A 22,728-nucleotide genomic window follows, 5' to 3' on the forward strand; every position below is an offset into this window, starting at 1 on the left:
CAGTGGAATGATTGCACAGCACACAACTCTAATGACTCTGAAAAAACAGGACTTTTGAGCTTTTGAGTGTATCCACATATTTTCATTCGGGCTGAGGTCAGGGCTTTGGCCATTCTAAGAGCTTAATGTTAGTTTGCTTTAACCAGTTTTAATGTATTTGGGATCACTGTCCCACAGGAACACCCAAATGTGTTAGTTTCAAATGTAGAGTTGAGGCAATGTAGAAGAATTGGCAGGTAGTCCTTCTTCTTTACTTTTTGTGGTGGACAGGGGTCAGTATGGGCACCCTGACTGGCCTGTAACTATGCACACCATGTGTATTCTGACACCTTTCTATCAGAACCAGCATAAACTTTTTCAGGAATTTAAGCTACAACGTCTCGTCTGCTGGATTGGCCACACAGGCCAGCCTTTGCTCCCTACGTGCATCAGTTAGCCTTGGCCCCCCGTGACCCTGTCACTGGTCCACCACCGTTCCCTCCTTGGACACCTTTTGACAGATACTGACCCCTGCAGACTAGAAGCACCACACAAGAGCTGCACGTTTGTAGGTGCTCTGTCCCGGATGTCTAGCTGTCACAGTCTGGCCCGTGTTGTTCAAATCTTTATGCCAGTTTCTGAGAACAAAATGTTCACCCTTATGTGCCTCACACACTAACAGTTGCCACCATGAAGATCAGTGTTATTCATGTCACCCTTCAGTGGTCATAATTTTACGCCTGATTCAAAGAGTTCAAAGAAATTATTAAAAGCCCAGAGTTACCCTGACAGTCATGCTCATGAGTGTGTGGAAACTTCAGCTGCAGCTGTGTCACCATCATCATTTTCTTGCTGTGGTAGATTCTTATTTTTAATCCTCTCACCTTCACTGTTGATTGCCTCATCTAGTTCAGCTGCGTCTGTTAGTTTACTGATCCATCTGGACACACACGTGCGCACACACACACACACTGCATTAAATTCTATAAATGACACACAACATTGAACATACTACACAGTGTACTGCAGTGACTCAATAAAAAGAAAGATGACATTAAAACTCAGGGAAGAGGAAATGAATGTACTTTGTGACAAAGAATAGTGATAGTTATTAGTTCAGAGTAAAGTTTCTCAGCCACCACTGGCTGAACTGCAAATGTCACTAATTCGAGGCTTCACTCTTTTCTATAAAACTAATAAGCCACTAAAGTCAGGAGAGGACATTCTGAGACAAGCATGTCTGCAAAATCTCAACAGTTCCTGCTTTATGTGGATCAGTTTGAAACGTTATAATGACATTTTCTGCTGGTATAAAGTGGGCCTAAGATGCTGATTTCCAGCATCGCATGCATTACCAGAGTCAACGACCCCATTTAAGCCAACCTCTGATTGGCTGCTCTATGTGTAAGGTTTAAACAACAGATGTTAGGGGCAGCTCTATCCAAATCTCTATAACATCATTCAGCACCAAGTGTATAAAAACTGTCAAAAGCAATATTTTATAGAAGAATTCATTCCTGTAAGTGTACACAGTCAATGGCAGGAAATAAAGAGAAGCAGAATTGGTCAACTTTTTTAAAAATACATATGATAAAATAATAAAAATGGGTTAAAAGTACTCACTTATTCATTTCTATGTAGCTCTCAGCACCAATAATAATAGTCACAACAGTCGGATGACTGGCTGTTATGACACTGAAACACAACACAGAGCAAAGTAATGATAAATTCAATGCGCTATATAAAGCAAACAGTTGGTGAAGATGTGGAAAACAAATGCCTTGCAGCGGATCTCTCACCACTGAGATATTTTTTAAAGATGCTTTAGCAACAGAGGGTGCACAAACAGCTGAGTAAGTCTTGTGGTTTAAGAGGGGGGGGGAAAAAAACATGTCATACTATTTCTTCCTGGAGGTTTTGGCCTGTTCGATGGTAAAGCCTGACAGGTTGATGAATCCATCAGCTTTCTCAGCCTGCAGAGAGGAGCAAAAAAAGCTCAGAAAAACTGACTAGAAACCCTTTAATGCAGTGAAGTCTGCAGAAAACAACGTGTCTGTATCTCAGGTTCCTGTGTGATCTCAGCAAAGTGACAGTGGTCAGAGTCAGAGGATGCACATCGCTGCGGACTGTGCTCTGTCTGTCTGTTTGGTTGCAGTTTGACCTACTTTGTGTCTTAGTGTGGTTTGACTATATGCTATTTAAATTTACAGCTTCACAGAAACAAAGGGATTTACATATAATTCTTAACTTATAAGAAATGTTTCTATTTAAACCCATTTATATGGAATATTAATGTATTTGTATCAAAGCAGAAACTTAAAAATATTCAAAACCACGTAATTTAGTTATTAATTTTTCTAAAAGTTGTCATGTGTGTCACACACAGGCAGCACTTCCTCTAAGGCTCACTTCAACAGTGAGTCAGGCCCCACAGACTCCCATGTTAAAACCTCAGCCTGCTTCAACAACAGTTTGGACTTCAACTGCAAAGGTTATTTTTGTGCATAACTCACCCCCTTAAAATCTATTTAGAGCTCCCCTCCACTTTTTAAAGCCACTAAACTAGATATCTTGGGCATGTTCATGGCTTTTGGAGCAACTTTGATGCAATTGTCTGACACATCATATCCAAAAGTTTCACAAGGTCACTGCGTGTACAGGTAAACATCGTGAGATATTTAGTTCTACTTTTGCTCTGCGTGATGTCACAGAGTTAGGTACCCATAATATGGTCAACTCAGACACCAAAAGCCCCACCCAACCTCTATTTAAACCTTTTTAGGAGGGGCAACCAATCAGAATTAAGCTGGCTTCAAGGTAGGGTGGGCAGCTCAAATAAGGATAGAGGATGAAATGAGGGGTATAAGATAAAGAAGGTTTATTTTGAACTGTGAATCATGCAAAGCTACTCTAATAGAGTCCAAGACTAAGAATACAGCGCTCATTCATGTTTTGCAAAGGCTGCACAAACCGGGAACAGATCTTCTGAAGCTAATCGCACCTGTCACACCTGAAATCTACTGCACGTTGTTTGAGCTGTAGGGTTTAACTGTGAGATAACTGTGGCTCACCATCTTGTCACTGTACCAGTACAGAGAGCTCCTCTGCAGGACAAACCAGTATCTCTTCCACCTGCTTCCCAGGAAGCTACGGCTCTCCTTCTTGCGGTGCAGCCAGCCCTGACAGTCCACCGCTCCCAGGTCTTTGACTGAAACCCGACGCCGACTCATGGCTGCAGATGACTCTGCAGGAGAAGGAGGAAGGCAGGTTAGAGGTTCAGATATTCAGATCAGAGGGAGGAGCCAACCAACAATGATGCTCCTTAGGGGCCTCACATGTACTCAGACAACTGGACAACTATTTTTACTCATTTCAGAGCTAGTTATTTTATATTATTTTTGATTTTATATCCATTTTTATTTATTCAGCTCCTTATTAAATTACATATTTATCTTTTTTAGACAGATTTTTATTGTCTGTTCTTCTTGCAGCTAATACCTTCCTGTATTTCCATTTTTAATTTACTTTTAACATTATTTTATTGATTGAAACTTATTTTTTAAATTTGAATGCATTCAACTGTATCAGCATTTTTATTTTTACGTTTATTTTATTTCACTTTGGTTTGTCTTATCAGTTTTATTTAAGCAGCAGTTAAGTAAATTTGTATATTTTTGTTACACTTTTGTCAAATGCCCCACGCTGTCTGGCTGCCTGCACCTGTGAGCAGCAGGCTGAAACCCACAGAGCCTCGGTGCAGTGGTCATCCTAAGTTGAGCCACTTTTGGTTTCCTGATTTGGTATTTATGAATTTTTAAACAGGCCCCTGATCTTCTCTGTAGACCCCAGTGTGTCCTAGAAATACAAAAGCCTGGGTAGTGCAAATGTTTTTAAATCATGCTGTCCTAATTCCACTGTTTACCTGTTTATCTGCACACTCTGACGTTCGGTTTTGACACTAATTTTAGAATAAACAACATCACTGTGCTGCTTTTCTGTCTCTTTTGATTAACTCATACAGATGAGACCGTTTCATTCTTTCTTTGTTGAGTCTGCCTTTTCATTTTCTATAAAAACAACTTTCAGGAAGTATTGAGAGATAATTTGTGGTATTGTAATAACCATAGAGAACAAGCAAGGCGCTCTGTCATAAGATAAAACTTTTTTTTTTTTTTTTTACCTTTATTAGGATCAGTGATGACTTAGAATTGATGCATGTTGATAGATTTTCTGCCAGTCTGCTTGAAGAATCATCTCAAAATGTAATTTTACCTGTAGACACAATGCTTGCGCTGTTATGCTTGCAAGGGTTTGGGTTTTGTTGTTGGACTTCTACCCACCCCACTGAAGAGCATCTGTCACAAGAGCCATCAGAGCAACAAAACGTTTCCTTCCTTTTTCGTTTTTGTAAACTTTCATTTTTATATTTATTGGCTTCAAAACAAACTAGAAAAAAAAAGCCAACCTGTGCAGTGCGATCAGAGGTGCCACCATGATAACCTTCAGCATATCTGAAATTAGGACCATCTCAAAGGTGCAGAGTGCCATTGTGGACCCTTACCATCCTTGGGGTTTGCTTGTTTAACCCCCTCAAAGGTGCCACTAATAGAGTAATTTTCTGTGTTTTTTCTGACCCTTTTTAGTATATTTATACTGAAAAAGTGGGGTATTTAGTGTCTTTTGTATGCTGCATTATCTGCATAGCAAGTTTCCCAACTGGGACATTTTACTTATTAACATCTGTCATATAATCTTAACTCTCACATTACTAATATTAATGCTCTGCAATTCTATCAGCAGAGAAAGTTAACACCTGAAGTCAACCTACCAAAGAAATGCATGACTCATACGCTTATGTGGTTACAAAAGAGAACAAAAAAACATATGAACCAAACAAAAATAGGAACTAATGCTGTTCTCTTCTCACGTGAGCCAAACTTCACTCAAAGTGAAGTTTGCCCCCTGCTGCCCCGATGAATTTTGTCTATGTTTTGAATAAATTCTGTCTCTTTTCTCTCCAAAATGTATGTCACTACCAGGTGTAAGTCTTCTATATTATTGTTAACCCTGGGATAAGCTTTTGCAATAAGAATATTCGTTTAGGGTTTATTTGTTTACTTCTTCATTTCTATTTGTGTTATTTAAAGTCATTTCCCCCTGAAGGAGAGAGCCAAGAAACAACTGGCTCAGTAGGCATCCCCATTTCCCACAGCCCACCACAGGGGGTGTAGGGTCAGCCCTTGGGTCCCCTCTTGGGGCTCATCTGCACACTGCGTCACAACATCAGCCGTCCACTCAATTACGACAAACACACACAGCCAGGCTACAGAGGAAGTGACAGGTAGGTGAGACAGGTAAGTGGGGAGAGCTATGCTGGAGTAATGAAGTCATGAAGACCATGAACATGAGCATTAAATCGTTTTTTTTTTCTTGAAAAGGGTAACCATATATTCAATGTAAAATGAAAAAACAAACAAACAAACAAAAACAACAAGTCCCAGGTAATCCACCCACACTAATCCCAACCCTTGATTCCGGACAGATATGCATGACGGGTAATTACACACCAGTTTTACCAGCATTAAAAGTTCACTTCAAGTAAACCTACTAAAGGAATACATGACTCATGAACTTATGTGGTTATAAAAGAGAACAGATGAGTATATGTACCAAACAAAAATAGGAACAAAAATAGGAACTTAAGCTGCTCTTTTACCACAACAACTAAACTTAACTCAACAGTTGCTTCAAATAACACATCTAAACAAAATGTTAAGCTTGACCCATGAAAGCCATTCTATCTAATTTAGCATTTAGCAACGACAAGGAAATGGGGTTTTCAACAATGATCCAAACACTAACCTGGTGTGAGTATCCTGAATTAGCCTCCATTCATTTCAAATGTGCGCACGGTATGTGACAAGAAGCTTTGCTTAAGTAGAAAATGATGTATTTACCCAAAACTAGCGAAACACAAACACCTAAGAAGACTGCTGCCAGACAGGATGGAAGAGAGACCTGCAGCAGCTGACAGCATTCTCATGTCAGCTGTCTGATGTTAGGTTCACTCACACAAACAGAAAGGAAGAGGAAATGAACTTATGTATTCATTTATATCACAGTGTGGAAGTTTGTTTCATGAATATTAACACGTTCACACAAATAGGATAGAGCAGGGAGGGGCATCACAGTTCTGCACTGTTCTGTATAAGTTATTGGGGAAACTTCAGGTTTAACCTTTCACTTCTAACGGGGGTGGTAATTCATACGTCATAGTAGTATGCAGAAGTCTCCATGTACTGTCCAGTCACTTATGTGTACATTATGTAAATTCCGTTGTTAAGTGTGCAGGTAGTAGGAGGGTCTGTAGGTTTTAGAGATAGTCTGACGTCTTTGAAGTCTTTGTCTTTCCTTAAGCATAATTTACAGGAAACACTGATTTTCTCTGTGTGTGTGTGTTTCCTGGAAGATTACAAACACTTTTTGTGTTAAGCATGCCTTGAATCATGGTTGCTACAGCAGGACACTTTATAATTGCTGACCTTGCAAGTAGGCTAAGCGGACTTCCTGGTCCGAGTTCTGTTTTGATATTTAAACTTCACTTGTCCTCAGGCTGTATACTGAGTTTCATCTCTGTGAGGCCAGATAAGGCAAAGATATCCTGGATATGCTGATCATGAATATGTTGAGACCAAAGTTTAGTATACAACATCTCTGTGGGCGTCATGTTCCACTGTTTAGTAGGTGGTATACATGTGTGCTATACGCTCAGGCTGCTGGGGGACTTCCCATGATGCACTGTGCACTTCTTTTCCACTCCCCATGCATTTATAGCTAAACATGTACTAATATTTACATTGAATTATTTATCCTCATTTTTGGTCGTTTTCCCCATCACTTTGCAACCAGTCACAGCATGGCTACCCATTCCTGAGCCTGATTCTGTTGGAGGTCTCTTCTTCCCCACCATCACCAAGTGCTTACCTTACTTTACCTTACAATATAAAGCACCTCGAGGCAACTGTTTCATTGGGTGCTGTATAAATGCAACTGAACTGAATCACAAGTTTCTGGTAGGAAAATGTATGAACACATACCTGAAAAGATCATGTGGGGTAATTGAGAGGTCCAAAACAGGTAAAAATAATATATGATATCATGAAATTTGGTTTCTTTGTCTGTTTTTTAACACTTTATCTTGCACTTTACAGGTTCACAGTGTTAGAGATATTGCATGATGCTGCATATTTCATCTGTTAACGGTTGCCTTTTTTGTTTTTCCTGTGTACTGTAAAACCAGTTTACCTCGGTCAAAGAAAAAAACAAAACCTCTAGAGACTGGGCAGATGTTTGTGGTCTCATTAGTCATAACTTTACATGTCTCTCTCTATCTAAGGTTTCTGTACACACGCCAAATGAAAAAGAGGGGGGACTGAAGCAAGAAACTTTGCCGAAAGAAGCGCCCTTACCTGCAGTCTGGGTGTCCGGCAGTGTAATGCGTTTCCTGCAGACAGACGCGCAGCACAGGAGGAACTGAAGTGTGCTCTGCTTGTGAGAAGTTATATGTTAACACAGCAGCAGACCACAAAGTCACAAAATCACACTCACGCTCTACATAAACGCACCACTCAGACTCCGCAGCGTCCTTCCTGTTTCGGTGCTCTTCGTGATCTTTATGCCCTCGTCTGTTTCTCAGAAACTTCCCGTTTGCTCTGTAGAAAATAAAACTTATTTTCAGCAGATTAAGCAAATTTATGCAGTGCTGTTTAGTTACAGGGGAGACATCTGGCTTCAGTATCTCACACCATTTTTCCTCTTACACTCAAATCAAAGAGACACATGTCATCGACATTCAGCCTTCTTGTAGGAAAAAATAAAACTTCAAGGCCGCCTTATAGCCAACTATAGTGGAGTGAAATGTGTTCATGCACCAGTCTGCATATTTTAGCTCTGAACATTTGCTTACTACAAATTTCCTGAGCATCCACTCAAACATTACAGAAGAAAATATGGACTATTCTAAAGATACACCTGAGTCTGTCTATTACAGAGCTGGAGAGCTGAATAAGAGTTCAATAATAGGCACAAGTTCAAACTGCAGTTCACCACAGGGTCCACGTGATGGAGCTGTTAGCCTTTGAAAACTTCATATGTGACCTTTAAGATTATTACCTGAGGGATTAGCTCAAACAACAGAATTCACTAATTATTTACAAAAAAATACCAGAAATTCTAAAGTTTGATTTAGCATTTAATCAGATTAAAGTGGACCTGTTATTGCCTTTTCTTGTTTTCTGTCATATATCTACTCTTAAAATGGTGGATGTTCATATTAAAAATGGCCAAAATAAATAAATCAGTCAATGTGCAAGTATTTTCTGTGAGTTCAGATGGGTGTCAGACAGTTTTTTTCCTTGAGTCAGTGGGAGGAGATATTCCTAACATGGTCATCTCAGTTTTTCTTATGAAGGTTTATCTGCAGCTATAATACAACTCCAAAAATAAAATAATAAATAAATAAAAAACAAAATGCAATGATTTTCAAATCTCATGAGCCAATATTTTATTCCCAGTGAAACATAAAAATCTATCAAATATTTAGATAATACCCTGTTAGCCCTGTGAGAGACTGGCAACTGTCCAGAGTATGCCCCGCCTCTCGCTCACTGGTAGCTGGAATAGGCTCCAGCCTCCCCCCGGCAACGCTGATAAGGATAACCAGAAGAGAATGGAAGGATGTAAACAAATACATTATCATATTCCATGAAAACTATGAGCTGCAAAAAAGATGCATCTTTAATTTCAGAATAAGGGTCCTCAATGAAAATCTGTGACCATCTCATGATCTACACTGCATATTATCATGAAAAGATTCAGAGAATCTGGGGAAATTTCAGTGTGCAAGGATGAAAGTAATTATCGGATGCCAGTGACCTTCATGCCCTCAGGCATCACTGCATTAAAAACAGATACAATTCCGTCATGGAAATTGGTGCATGGGCTCAGGTACACTTGCAGAAATGCAGGTTAACCCTGTAACACCAGGGGTATCATAACTGATACATGAGGTTTTGGGAGTTTATGAAACTTCTATATCATCAGTGTGACACAGAATCTAGGACAGGGCGTGAACAGCATGAGTTAAATGGTTTTGTCATTTGTTAGTATTTAAATTAGCTGCAGTCACCAGATTAAAATGCTTCTTCTAAAATATATATTCAAATGTTTTATCCCATTTGACTATCAGGTATAAATAGAATATCAGTGTTCCTCACATTTATGAGAACCAAGGACCCCACTGAACCTCTGTACTCAAATTCATTTTTTTATGCCTACCAACATTTGTTTGGCATTTGAAGTTTTTGTAACTTAAAACCTTTCATTATAATCCAGCTGCTAATTTAACTTAAACAAATATAAATCATAAGCTTTGCTATAACTTCCAAAAAATAAAAATATTGAACGCAAAGTTTCAAAATAAATTGCACTTTATTTTTCCAAAGCATTACAGAGGCAACAAAACGCAGAGCTCTGAAGAGAGACCGTTTGTGCTTACATAATCAGACAGAGCAAAATCAGATTATGATGCATGAAGTTTGGCAAAAGGACAACTTTACAAACCACCTTCACTTTAGATCAACAAGAAACAAGTGAACTTCAACACTTCAACTATGTTATTGTCGCCAAACAGCTGTTGCCAAAAGTGGTCATTACAGGAAAATAAATAAACGTATACCCCTTATTCACTTCAGCTGATTTAAAAGGGATCAGCTCCACCCATTTCCACTTCCAGGTTTTCATTTTTTTCCACTGGGCCTTCCTGCACCTCCTCATCCTCCCTCTGAAATGAGGCATTTTAACTCCTCCGCCTTTATGGCTACTATACATTTAGATCAATTCTGCAACACCCCACTTCAAACACAGCATTACAGTTGGCACCTCACATGCTCTACAATTTATTTATGTATTTATAGAACTAAGCATGAAAAAACAATCCTATTCATTTTTCTGCAAAAATAAAGGATGGTGTCAAACTTCTATTTTTCTCTACAAAACTCATTTACTTCACTCAACTACGCCCTACATTTTTAACCTATGTCATGGACTCTGGGTTTTGTGCCTGAGCTTGTACTCTTTGTATTAATATTTGGACTCTTCTTTTTTATTGTTCTTAGTTTTGGTTCATTTCTAGTCAAGTTTGGATTCTGACGTCATGGTGTTGATTGAGTTTTGTAATCTTTGTAATCTTTATGTATCAGATTTTTTCTGGTCGGTTGATTTTGATCTTCTGGGTTTTTAGTTTTTGTTATGCGTTTGTGATTCAATTTGGAGTTTATATTTAATTCACTGAGTTTCAGTTTATGGTGGCGGGTGTGGTTCTGTGCCTAACGTGACCATGTTCGTGTTATCACCTCTCAGTATACATAATATAAACATCCACAATTGGAACAGGAGACTTGGAAGAAAGGAAAAAGAGAAGCGGATCCTCTTTAAAGGCTACTAATACTTTGGTAAGTTGCTAACATTAGCTAGCAGACGTTCCTTATGATGTCACGCCAAGTAAAGCTGTAGCAGAAACTCAATCCACAAGCATTCACAATGAAGCAACTGTGTTTTCTATTGTGTGTTCATTTAAACTTTATTTTTTTTAAAAAGTAAAGAGATTCATGTTCACTTTTAAAAATTACACATTAAAGATTTTCTCAGAAACAACACACGGTTGCCATTTAAAAATTTCCTATACATGCTGAGAATCTTTTATAATGCTCGCATAAGGTTTCGTTTGTATAAAACCAAATAATGTGAAAAACCCATTAGAAAAGTTAAGACTTAAAAAAACCAAACAAAAAAAAACAACATTTAAGTCCACAGTTCTTGAATATCAGTGGATCCAGAAAGGTTCCCTGAGGGATGCCCTCAGGAAGTTTTTCATTATAGAAACCTTAAACCTGCAAAGAATTTCTTCAGAGAATATACATTTTCTTGAGTCCATTAATAAAAAGAAAAACAAATACTTGAGATGAGAAAGTGATCATTTTCTTCTTTTTTTAAAGTATACCTGAAATATCTAGCAGCTTCCTGCAGACAAATCCGCCAAATGACAAAGATAATTAAATCTTATATTAGATACTTCAAATCTATTTAAATCCATTAAATCTGTTATCAAAGTTAATTCTAAATCCATTTTAGGGGTGTAACAAATAACTTAAACCACAATTAGCTACAGTGGCCTGATCACTCGATCATGACTGGATCATGAGATGAAATGAATTCCACTAATGTGCTATGCTTCCAGTTCATTTATTACCTCAGTGTTTAAAAATCACAGCTTCCACAGTATGACAAGTTGGAACCACAATGCAATACTGGGGATGTTTCTATCCTGATTTCAGTTTCGGATTCAGAATTGTTCCACCACATAATATATTTACCAAGTCTACTCTGTGTCATGGTTCAAGTTTTTCTCTTTACTTTGTGATTTATTCTTTGTGCTAAAAACACAAAGTGTTTACATTCTGAGTTTTTACAAAAGGATGCAGCATATTTTCAGGTAGAGTAGCTTTAGAACTGCTTTCTGAAATCATAATCCTTGTACTAAAACACTGGTTAATCATTTCACTGTTTTTATTTGCTGTGTTCCCTCTGTTAAAAAGAAATGTGCATTTTTTAATCTTCTTTTTCACTTTCATATCCCTGATAAAGTTAGAAATGTATACAAATCTTAAGTTCTTTGAGAAAAGAACAAAAGATAAAACATTTTTAGAAACCATTTTATGCATACAAACCAAAATATCTAAAGAGGCAATAATAGTTCCTTAACTACAAATGGTGTTTTTACTAGAAAAACACTTCAGCAATGTTAAACCTGAAGGCTCTGATAATCCACTGATAAGTTTTGAAAATTAAAAAAAATAAAATAAAAATAAAACAAAAAGTCTACTGAAAACAAAGACCAGCTTCATCTTTAGCAGATTCAGAATGCTATAATCTGTCATTTCAGATTTCTTTAATGAGATCAAAGCCCCAAAATAGAAGTTTTGCCTTTAATTTGGATGGTCAACACGTGAAACCTTTATTATTTTCAATGTTAAAAAAAAGAACCAATGCTGAGAAATGTTTTAATTCAACACTAAACAGATCAAAAACCAGATCTATTCATTTCCATCATAATTTCATTCTTGGACTCTAGTAGTGTCCATTTCCATGACTGGTAGTTCAAAAGAATCCTTATTTATGTGATCATGGGCCTTACTGCTGAATTAGTTCATCCTCCTAAAACAAGCCGTTTAAGCTCCTCCCCCTTTAAAGCCTGTCTCTTTTCAAATCCAGTGGGTAGACCATGTAGAAGAACCATAAGTCAAAGCATCCAAATCAACCCACAAATTGGCCATTTTTAATTATGAGCAACCACTGTTTAAACAGTAAATATGACAGGAAATTAATAAAAGGTCCTCTTAAAATATAACAGTTAAGCTGTATTTAAAATCAGTATATGATATATGATATGAGCGGCTAAATTTTCTTCTCCTAAAAGCTTGAAGAGGTTATTATTGTACACTGTGACAGAAAATAAAATCTTCCACATTAGAATCACAGCTTCGACTTTGACATAAACTAATTGGAACATGGAAACTCACTTCTGTTGGTCAACTCAGAGTAACATTTGAGCTATTTTCATTGTTAGCTGTTGCCACCCAAAGTATTACAATTAAAAAAACATGTCCAAAGACAAAGAAGAAAAAGAAGATTAAAATGAAAACAAAAAACCACTTGTTTGTAGCCATATTGCTCAGTTTCTGTGGTAAGAGTCACTCTAGCAGCTTAGTAGCTTTTGCATAATGCTTCATTAGTAAAAAAGGCACCAAATATTCATGACCTAGAAACTGGGTAAAAATCTAAAAACTTGAACAGTTCCGAGATGGTTCCCTGAGGAACACCTTCAAAATGCTTTTTATATTTTAAGTTTCTGTCATGAAACATTTTTTTAAATAATCTTTAGAAAAGCCTTTCCTGAGGAAGATCAGGTTATAAAATTAAAACTTTAAAGGGACAATTCACCACAAATTCAAATCTCTATATTTGACCTCTTGCATGTAGTCCTCTGTATCTGTCTACAGACTGCTTTGGTTTGACTTGTCCAAGTGAGATTTTTTTGTGCTGTTAAAAGCGCCAAAAACTACAGCAGAGAAGCAGTTCTGAGAAAGAACAATTTTCTTTTTACCAAATTACACCCTGTACTACAACTCTTTCTTCACTCTGCAATAAACAGGCTCCATCTACCTGTGATGAAGCTGAGCAACAGAATCAAACATTAATTGAATCACCTTGGCTGAGGTGCATTTAGCTTGCTGCGCTCTTTGTTTAGGTGTCAGGTGTAGACAGTGGAAGGAAAACAGTTCCATAACGAGGTTTGCATTGGTCTTTTTAGAGTAACCGGGCCACAACACAGGTGACATTTAGTTCTGTAACATAGGCTAGAAGGCAAAAATATATATATAGGTATCTAGATGAATTTACAGCACTACAGGCCAAAGGGAAAACATGGAAGCTGGAATTTTGCAGCAAACCAATCCTTCAAGCATCCATACATCTGCAGATAATTCTGCTAAATGATAGCAGCAATTTTAAAAGTAACTCTGAGATGTAACTTTCCTTTATGATTAAAAAAATATATATATAAAAACTATAACAGTTGCAGTGTTTTCTTCCCCCAGGTGACAGTTTTTCTCTTGAGTCTGTTGTTTTCAGCTTGGTATTGTCAAAGGTTCCTTGACGACTTTGAAATCTTCCAATTTTCCATGACTGATTAATCAAACAGAAAATGAGCCTTCAGTAGATTCCAGTATGAGGTTCATTAAGTGGGAAGCACTATGCATTTTCCGGATTAGTTTTTTCCTTGCTGTGGTGCTAGATTTTGAGATGAATTCCTCACCATCTTAACATGTTCAGTTAATTCCAACAGTCCATGATCTGCTGTCTTTATCCAGAACTATAAAATGATGTACTGCATTGCCTTTTATCAGGACCGTGACTTTTAAACGGATATTTAAAAGCAGAATATTAAAAACTCTTCCAGAAACCAGGTGAGAATAATTGTCTCATCTAATAAAATTCAAACGCAGCTTTTCCTCCTCAGTGGCTGAGCAGTTTGAGTCGAGCCAGCCAACCACTGAGCAGCGACGTGGACTGTTTGTTTACACCCTTAGCGGGAGAGACAGCGGCAGAGGTGGAGGCAGAAGCCTTTTTGGACCCCACTTCCTGGTAAGGTATGGTGGCCGTGTTGTGCAGGTTGGCGCTAATGTAGCACTGGCTGCCCCTGATATGGTCGACGCCGCGTACAGATGGGTGACCTCGGTACGGCAGAGGGAAACATGGCTCCTCCTCCGTGATGGTGCTGATGCCCTCATTACTCCGATACATGTGCAGAATGTCCTTACCTGTTAGAAGACAACAGGTTATTTATTTAATTATTTGGCTTGTTCCATTTTAGCTGTGAGACCTTCAAATGACAGCTGTCATGTTCCTAATTACGACAACCTTGTACAGAAGAAATGAGGTAGTCCTACTACTGGATTTACATGTGAGTGAAAAGACATAATAAGCAAGTCCTCCTCCCTAAACGAGCTTCTATCCTTCCATCCTCCCTGTTGAATCGTACAAAACCACTAAAAGTAACAGCTGACTTGTTAAGTTGCAGGTCAAAGTGAGCCTTGTTAAAGAAACAGATGAGATAAATCTGGACATAACTGACGTTCCTGTTCCAATTGTTCATTTAAAAGAAAAATAATAATGCAAACAAAGCAAAAAAAAAAAAAAAGATAATATTTTTAGAAATAAATAAGACGCTGAACTTCTTAGGATGACTCAACATTAAACCTCACAGGTTCATGCAGCAGTGTGTAAACTTCGCTCTATTGTCGGCCTCATGTTTGCCGTCAGTGGAAAACAGCCCACCTCTTCACGTGTCTTTATTTAACCGTTCATTAACTGCCCGTTATCTTGGACAAACTGCCAACGCGCACCGTGCTCGTCAAGGTGAAGTGCTCTAACGCTCAGACTGACCCGAGTATGAAATGAGTCGCGTAGATGCAGTGGCAGCTTTCGGGGTTAATGATTAACCAGGTAAAAATTCAAAGCACGCAGCCCATCCCTGCTACAGTCTGTCCTTGCCTTTTAATGAGTCGGACAGATGGCTATTACTGATAACTGTCAGATTACTGGCGCTCGCTGCATCTGGTCCAGCTGGACAGGTGGGCCTTACCTTTCCTTCCCTGAGAACTGGGCCTGGAGAGCCGGTCAGACACGCCTGAAAATGCCTCCACAGGCATGGAGATGGGTCTGGGTTTACCTGCGAAGAGTCCAGAAAGAGCAAAACGTCAGCTCCATCTCAGAGACACTACTCCTCTACTTCCACCTCAGGCTGACACTGAGCCAGATATTAGAGCACAAACCAATACGGCCCATAAACAGCTAGCTGCAGTCAGTCGAACAGAGATGATTTTGGTTTTTTTCTTTCTGGGAGAATCAGGCTGGGAAAAATTTTCATTAAAATTAAAAATCTGCTGTTTTCTAAATCAGTGATTCATCTTTAAATCCTCAAGAACCACTCCTGGCATAAGGTGTCCTTGATTACTATGAACCAATAAAGCTTCAAAATATAATACAATGCATTCAGGTCGCTTTGTGGTGACTCGAGAGACAAAGGTGGCACTATATCCCAGTGTCTCCAACCAAAACCAGAACAAAACTGCTCCAAACTCAGCAGGGAGGAATTACTGTTCATGAAATCAAGCCTTCAAGTCAACAGAAGCTCTTTGAAGATACCCAGTCTTATTAGTACAAACGCTTGGTTTGGTTTGATGGGGCTAGATTGGGCCAGACACATGACATCATCCGACCTGCTATTCTCTCACATGAAATCACAGGGACTGAAATACAGAGCTGGCAGGTTAAAGGATTGTAAGGTTAAAGTGAGCCTCTGACAAAAGTTCAGGGCTGCTGTGCATGTGTGAGAACAGTCTATGCATCAAGCAAAAAAAACAACAACAAAAAAAAAAACACTTGATTGTGGTTTTATGTGCTCTCACTTCCTGTGGTACTGTAAGTGTTGTATAACTCATCATAACCCACATGTTTTTCCCCTCATTGTGATGCTTTTTTTGTCTTTGTGCTGCAATGAGTGGCTGCTGGCTGTCGCTTCATATTTTGACCCTTGCGTGGAATCACTTGACTTAGTCTGGATATTTATTTGAGTCAGAAAAAAATAAAAACACTGGGACAAGACTAAACTTTTCCCTTCTTTTTCAAAGTATAGCTTGAGCTTTGTTTTCATTGTTAGACTAAGCTCTAGAGCAGTGGTGGGCAACTCCAGGCCTCGAGGGCCGGTGTCCTGCAGGTTTTAGATGTATCCTTAATCCAACACAGCTTATTCAAATGGCTAAATTACCTCTACAACATGTCTTGCAGTTCTCCAGAGGCCTGGTAATAAACTAATCATTTGATTCAGGTGTGTTGACCTAGGGTGATATCTAAAACCTGCAGGACACTGGCCCTCGAGGCCTGAAGTTGCCCACCCCTGGTCTAGAGTAAGGTTAAGATTAACAAGAGCTTTTGTGTCCTTACAGCGTGAGGAGGAGCGCTGCCTGAGGCGAACTGGGATAGGATGGCTGGATTCAGGTGGAGGGGCGACAGACGTCCGGTTTTCCTCTGCTACAGTGAAGCGTCGCTGCCGCACGTCTGCATCCAGATGCGAGTTTGGAGACTTGGGACGCATTTTCACACCTGGAAACACGTTTGTGTTCCCATCTCTGCCACAAGGAGCGGGAAACTCAGCAATACAGGCATTAAATAAAAAAAAAAACAAAAAAAACAAAAAAGATGATTCTGAAATCCTGAAGCTTTTGTGAGGTACTTACAGCGGGACATATGGTGCTTCTGGGGGAGGAGGGATATACAAATCCAAGATGGTCGTCTTCCCTCTCTTTCCAGGAGCGTCTGAGGTTTCTGACTCTCGTGATTTATAGAGACTTGGCGCTCCCTGAGAGGTCTAATAAAGGAAAAGAGAAATTTAAGTCATTTTTATAAAGGAAACAAAAGAATCACATGTAACTAACACGTTTGGTTTGTTTCTTCTAATCTGTGTTTTTGGTTGCTTCTGTGTCTCAGCACACAGTAGACAAGGACTTTGTGAACTGCGTTTATCTTCAAACAAAAGCGAAAGTCGTTCCAGCTCAGAGGAGAAAGAGCAGAGGAGGCTTTTCTGTTTCCTTCCTCACTTTCAAGTTCTCACAAACACAGGAACTTCATTCAGCTTGCTTTCTGTTTCACCTGCACTTTGAAAAACACGTCTGAAAGACGTTTCGATGCAGCCACTTTTAACCATGCCACAGTTAATCTAGTCTGGCGATACTGTGAATGTTCCTAATTGTGAAAAACAAAAAACAGCATCATAAACAAAAAGTGTTTCAGATGTTTAAGTTTAACCCTAGAACTCATGTACAGTTAAAACTAGCAAAAGTTTACTTTTTTTCCTTATTTAAACAGTGAATTTATTAACTCAGTGTTTAAATTCATTACGAAACAAAGAAAAAAAGGAAACAAATAAAGTTACTTCACAAATAAGCAAACAGCTGACGTCCTGCTGCAGTTTCTTATTTTCTTGCCCTTCCATTAACCCACATAAAACACGACGTTTAAAACACAGCACTGTAGTTTTTGGGACAACTTGTTTGTCATGTCAACTCAATTTATGCCATTTTTTCCCCCGTTTTCTGAGATTACCTTAATTCCCCAACACTGACAGATGAGTTCACCTGGGTGGGTGTGGCTCCAGTGGCGGAACACTTGTCTCACAAAATAAGAATAAGAGGTTCCATTAGTGACCCTGGTCTTTGCTACTTGATTGTCATCTGTTCTTAACACCAAACTGACTGAGCTAACTTATTCTTAACTTATTATTACTCATTCTAATAGTTTCAGGGCTTGTCATTGTTCCCACTTCACAAAACAAAAGATAAACGAATGTAAGTGCAGGTGGCGTAACCTTTGAAGTGAATGGTGGGAGTGACGATGAGGTAAAGAGATCTCAGATCTGTTTTGAAAGACTGAGATTAGACCCTGAGCTCATCAGCTGAGCTACCCAGCGCCTTTCCGGATGCCTATCTCCCCTAAACACACACACATCCTGGACCCTTGTCAGCACAAAACCCCTGAAGGTGGTTTGGTGAATGCAGGATTGTCACATTGTGAACTAAAAGTGTGAGTCAGCCACCGCAGATCTGACATCAACGCAGAGTTTTTCCTATCTTCCCTTTTTTCAGGAAAATGGAAGAAGGGCTCCATTGTTTCACCCGCTCACCTCAGAGTAGCTGCAGACTGAGCGGCTGCTGCGTTTTCTGCTCGAATCGAAACCTCAAAGCTACGACAACGGACTGAAAACCACCACGAGCAGCTTGATTTAGTTACCGACACAGTCTGCTTCACTTTCATACAGTGACGTCTGTCACAACACTACAGCTGCTGCAGGTTCAGGACCTGCGTCAACTACGCCTCACCTGGAAATTCTGCAGAAAGAATCCATTAACCTTCCACATTTACCGTTATAAACCGGAACTTTGTGCACTCGTGCTTTTTCTTCTTTTTTCCCCCCCACAGGAAAAAACTTCGACTTCTCTAAAATCAAAAACACAATCACTCCCAAATGTCCAGTTTGAAGCAGGAAAAAGAACCTCTCCTCACTTCTTCAGGGCCAATAGATGAATCTGAAGGCCAAAGTGTCAATAAAGTTATGTAGAGCTATTTCAAACTATGTTTCTTAATGCCATTATTTGTACTGACAACATATAAACATGTAGGAAATGATAAATGGTGATTCTAAATATCATGTTACGTTGAGCTCTTCTTCAAGGTCAAACTTTCAGAAAATGTTGTATCTTTAAAATTTGCCCTTTACAAGCTCATTGTTTAATTTTAGAGGTTTACAAGAACATGCTTGCATGTTTTAATACTAGACGAACAAAAAAAAAAAAAAAAAAAAAAAAAAAAAAATCTTAACAAGGACTTTATCAGACGACTTCTTTGTTATACAGTGAAGAGAAGCGTGTTAACAAGTAAAGGCTGGATTGTAATCAGTCAGTTTTATTGGGTGAATTTGTGTCACGGTTTCAATCCTGACGACAAAAACAGGAAAGTGAATCATAAAAGCTTTATTGTGAATTTTGATGTTTTAAAATTCTGTTGATGCGCATCAGGAAAGCAAGAGAGAAGCAAACAGGTTTTAGTACGTGTTATGCCAAGCACTCATTTATCTGTCGATGGGGAAATAAAACCTTCAGTTTCTCAGCACAAAAATGTTTTTGTGTAGGAAAAAACCAGGTAATGCAGCGTATTTGAGCTTTCAGGATATACAGACTACCTGCTCAATTCTGCTGTGAAGTTTTTTGCTGATGGAAATTCTCTTTTCGTCCATACAAGCACACAAATAAACGCTCCTGAGCCGGGGGCTGTTAGGACTGTTAGGGAACTCTGAATACTGAGCTCATGTTACAGCGAAAAAGAGAAGCGAGAATACATTAGAAAACAAAAGACTCCAGATCATGTTCAAGCGTTGCGTTTTACACAGAACTTTAGGCCTGAATTCCTCATTTTTATTGTGCAATCATTATGTTTTTGGTGTCATCAAACTTGGCCCTCGAACTTGTAAATAAAAAAGGTAGAAAAACTGCAACACAAGTACTTGTTCATTTCTACTCCAGCTTGGGATTTCCCCACATCATTTGACCTCTCCACGACAGCAGAACAATCTGCCACCACAGAGGGCCTCCATCAGGAAGAATCAAAAGGAGGAGACAGTCTGTGGAGTTAGTCATTTATTTTGCTGAGAAGCACTTCAGCACAATACAAGCGGCGGCTCACCTGCACGAGCGGCGGCCTCCAGCGCAGGTTTTTCAGTGGAGCCGGTGCGAAGCTGGCAGAAGGTCCAGAGGGCCTCTTCTTCAGCATCAAAACAACACCTCCAGACTCTGCCCTCAACTTCTCCACCAGGTGCTTTAGCTGCCAGCCCACCTGGACCAATCAGAGCAAATGTCAGAGAATTGCAGCCTCTAGAGAGCGCTAGCACGAGTAAAGACCTTAAACTTCACGACCCTGAACTTCAGCGTTTAATGAAGCATTTCATGTTCGGTAAGCTGTGAACTGTCATGAAACCTGCGGAAACGGATCCTCCTCTTATCCTTCTGATTGGCTGCTCCTGCTAAAAATAGGCATATCTGAACTGCAGGTGGGTGGAGCTTGTGTTTTCATCGCCTTTGTGAAATGACCCGAAATGGTTCAGAGCAGTCTGACATCCAACCTTTTATTTCACAAGGTCACATTTAACATGAGTGTTCACTGTTTTAGCACTAAATATATGACAGAAAGGAAAAAGTCCTGTATGCTGAAAAGTCACAACACTTCAGTTTATACGTAAGACAAAATAAAGAAGATACAACTTGTCGCTTGAAACAAAGAGACAGCTGGACTTTGTGAAGTTTGTGAATATGTTTCATCTGTCATCCAAGAAGATTGTTCTACAGCTAATACCTGGGAATCCTATAGTCAAGTGTTGAAGCTACATCCTGCCTCACAGACATGTGTGGGATCTTTCCATCTAAGAAAATGACTAAGGCCATTTCCCAAAATGATGAAAAACTTGTGGCTATTCGACTCACCACTGTCTGTTTGTTGACCTGAATGACTTCATCACCAGCGTGAATCCTCTGGGTTTTATCTGCCGGAGACTGAACAGCACACAAAGAGAAGCACAGAGTTTAACAGACTAACATTTCATTGACTGCATGTTTCCATGATTTCTGGTAGTGATGAAGACTTTTAGGAGAGATTTTTTTAAGTCTACAAATGGCACATGAGTGGTGAAGAAGACCCAGAAGCTCACTCACATTCTCTGTTGTTCCTGTGATGACATGAAGCCCATCGTAGGTGGATTTGATGTAAATCCCCTGAAAGATAAAACAGAACCTAAACATGGATCTTCTGCATAAATACACCTCACACAGTTCCTCTGTAATTCCTCGCTGCAGCGGTGGCGGTGGGGTTTTCCTTTCTGGACCTACATCTGTTTCTGTTTTTGATTCAACGCTGGCTGTGGTTCATGGCGTAGCACTAAAATACCTGTTAGTGATTCTGAGGGGAAGTGGGGTCAGATTGTGGGTTTTTCTTTTTACAGCAGTCAGTACTTATTGGACAGCGGCGTCCCGCTGATAAAGCCCAACGGGGAAATGATCATTTCTGTCCCATTTGTGTATTTTCTTTTTTTATTCTATGCCCTTTTAAAAAAAAAAAAAAAAAAAAAAAAAATCCTCACCAGTCCCTCCCCAGGCTTGACATTGGTGATGTGAACCTCCTCCAAACAGGACATTTCCCTTTTTGCAGGGTCAGAAGTCGCTTGGACAGTCTTCTCACAGATGCTGTTGAGCGCTTGGGACTGAAAAACAAGAAAAAATATACAAATAGGTTCAGCTTGTCCAATGGATGGATACATGCAAGTGTTCACCAAGTGATCAGGCGCCAAGTGTATTACAGTGTGTTATTACACTGCTCACTCTTCTGTCCCATACTGCGACCCCAAAAATTATTTCAAAAGATATCTGATTCAGATTTTATACACTTTTATAAAACTGGAAGCCTTTTTGAAACCACAGGTGTCACCCACCTGGTAGTTATTAAAAGAAATTCCAGGGAAAACATTGTTATTTTGTATAATCAGTGGTTTATAATTATGCATGTACGTGGGTTACATTGATTTTGTGTAGCTGTCATTCATTTTGTACGTGCGTATTTGTGTAGGTTTGCGATATATACACCTGGGTTTTTCCATTCTCAAAATGGGCCCGAGGTGGTGACTATGCACCTGACTGGTTTGTGTAAATATGAGTTAAAGTCTGTGTTGCCTTATTTAACACCAGTTTTTCATATTGCTGTTGGTTAAACCCCACCCTGCTGCAGAAAAAACATGCGCACATGTAAGAATAGATGTGTTGGTTTGGATTTCATAATCGTAAGACTTACAATTACCATATGAAACAATGTCTAATTACATAAATAATAAAATAATAATACATTTCATCTGACTGATAACCTTCTGGAATCAAACTCTACACACCAGCTTGTACACTGCATGAGTTTCACGGTTACATTTTAAACGACATCAACTGAATATTTGATTTTATGACTTGTCTTGTGGTTACATTTTAGTGTTTTATAGCTTGTGTAATATCGTGGGACTGAAAACGAAACAAGGTACTTTTTGTCATGCGTTTTCTCTAGAATAAAGAATAAAACATGATTCAAGACAGAAAGCCATTGGCAGCATGGTGGTCTTAGCTTACATCTCCCATGATGACTCTAAAGTGCTCTAAATTTAGTCTGAAATGCTGAATCACCTCCTGCACCAAATCTGCCTGATCCAAAACTCTGACCTTTCAGTGGAAAAGGGAAAGAAAACCACAGATGCAACAGGAGTTGGAAAAGCATCAAAAAAAAGCTCCAAAAACGGACGTGGGGAAGGTGCTTGGTTTTGTTGTACGAGAGAAGAGCTTGAGGCCTCTGCAGAGCGAGAACAGCCTCATATTATCATCACAAATGACCAGACACCCAGGCCTGGAGCGCAGCACCGAGCCCGAGCTCATGGGAAGCAGAGAGCTGACCAGGAAAACACAAACCAACAGGAAATTACAAGTAAACCAGGAAAAC

General features: G+C 39.3%; 1 protein-coding gene across 1 annotated transcript in view; it reads right to left on the reverse strand.

Annotated features, from left to right (window-relative positions):
* Positions 1 to 22,728, reverse strand: part of cnksr3 (cnksr family member 3) — a 62,247-nt gene that overhangs the window by 6,878 nt on the left and 32,641 nt on the right. The window contains exons 6-18 of the mRNA XM_039599122.1: positions 21,341 to 21,460; positions 20,916 to 20,975; positions 20,688 to 20,756; positions 19,894 to 20,043; positions 16,896 to 17,026; positions 16,603 to 16,787; positions 15,242 to 15,328; positions 14,116 to 14,417; positions 7,449 to 7,524; positions 3,051 to 3,223; positions 1,879 to 1,952; positions 1,603 to 1,674; positions 864 to 919 (exon numbers count right to left, since the gene is read on the reverse strand). Coding sequence (XP_039455056.1) covers positions 864 to 919; positions 1,603 to 1,674; positions 1,879 to 1,952; positions 3,051 to 3,223; positions 7,449 to 7,524; positions 14,116 to 14,417; positions 15,242 to 15,328; positions 16,603 to 16,787; positions 16,896 to 17,026; positions 19,894 to 20,043; positions 20,688 to 20,756; positions 20,916 to 20,975; positions 21,341 to 21,460 — 1,555 coding nt within the window. The remainder of the gene's footprint in view (positions 1 to 863; positions 920 to 1,602; positions 1,675 to 1,878; positions 1,953 to 3,050; positions 3,224 to 7,448; positions 7,525 to 14,115; positions 14,418 to 15,241; positions 15,329 to 16,602; positions 16,788 to 16,895; positions 17,027 to 19,893; positions 20,044 to 20,687; positions 20,757 to 20,915; positions 20,976 to 21,340; positions 21,461 to 22,728) is intronic.

Source organism: Oreochromis aureus, linkage group 15 (assembly GCF_013358895.1).
Source record: "Oreochromis aureus strain Israel breed Guangdong linkage group 15, ZZ_aureus, whole genome shotgun sequence".
Taxonomy (NCBI): Eukaryota; Metazoa; Chordata; class Actinopteri; order Cichliformes; family Cichlidae; genus Oreochromis; species Oreochromis aureus.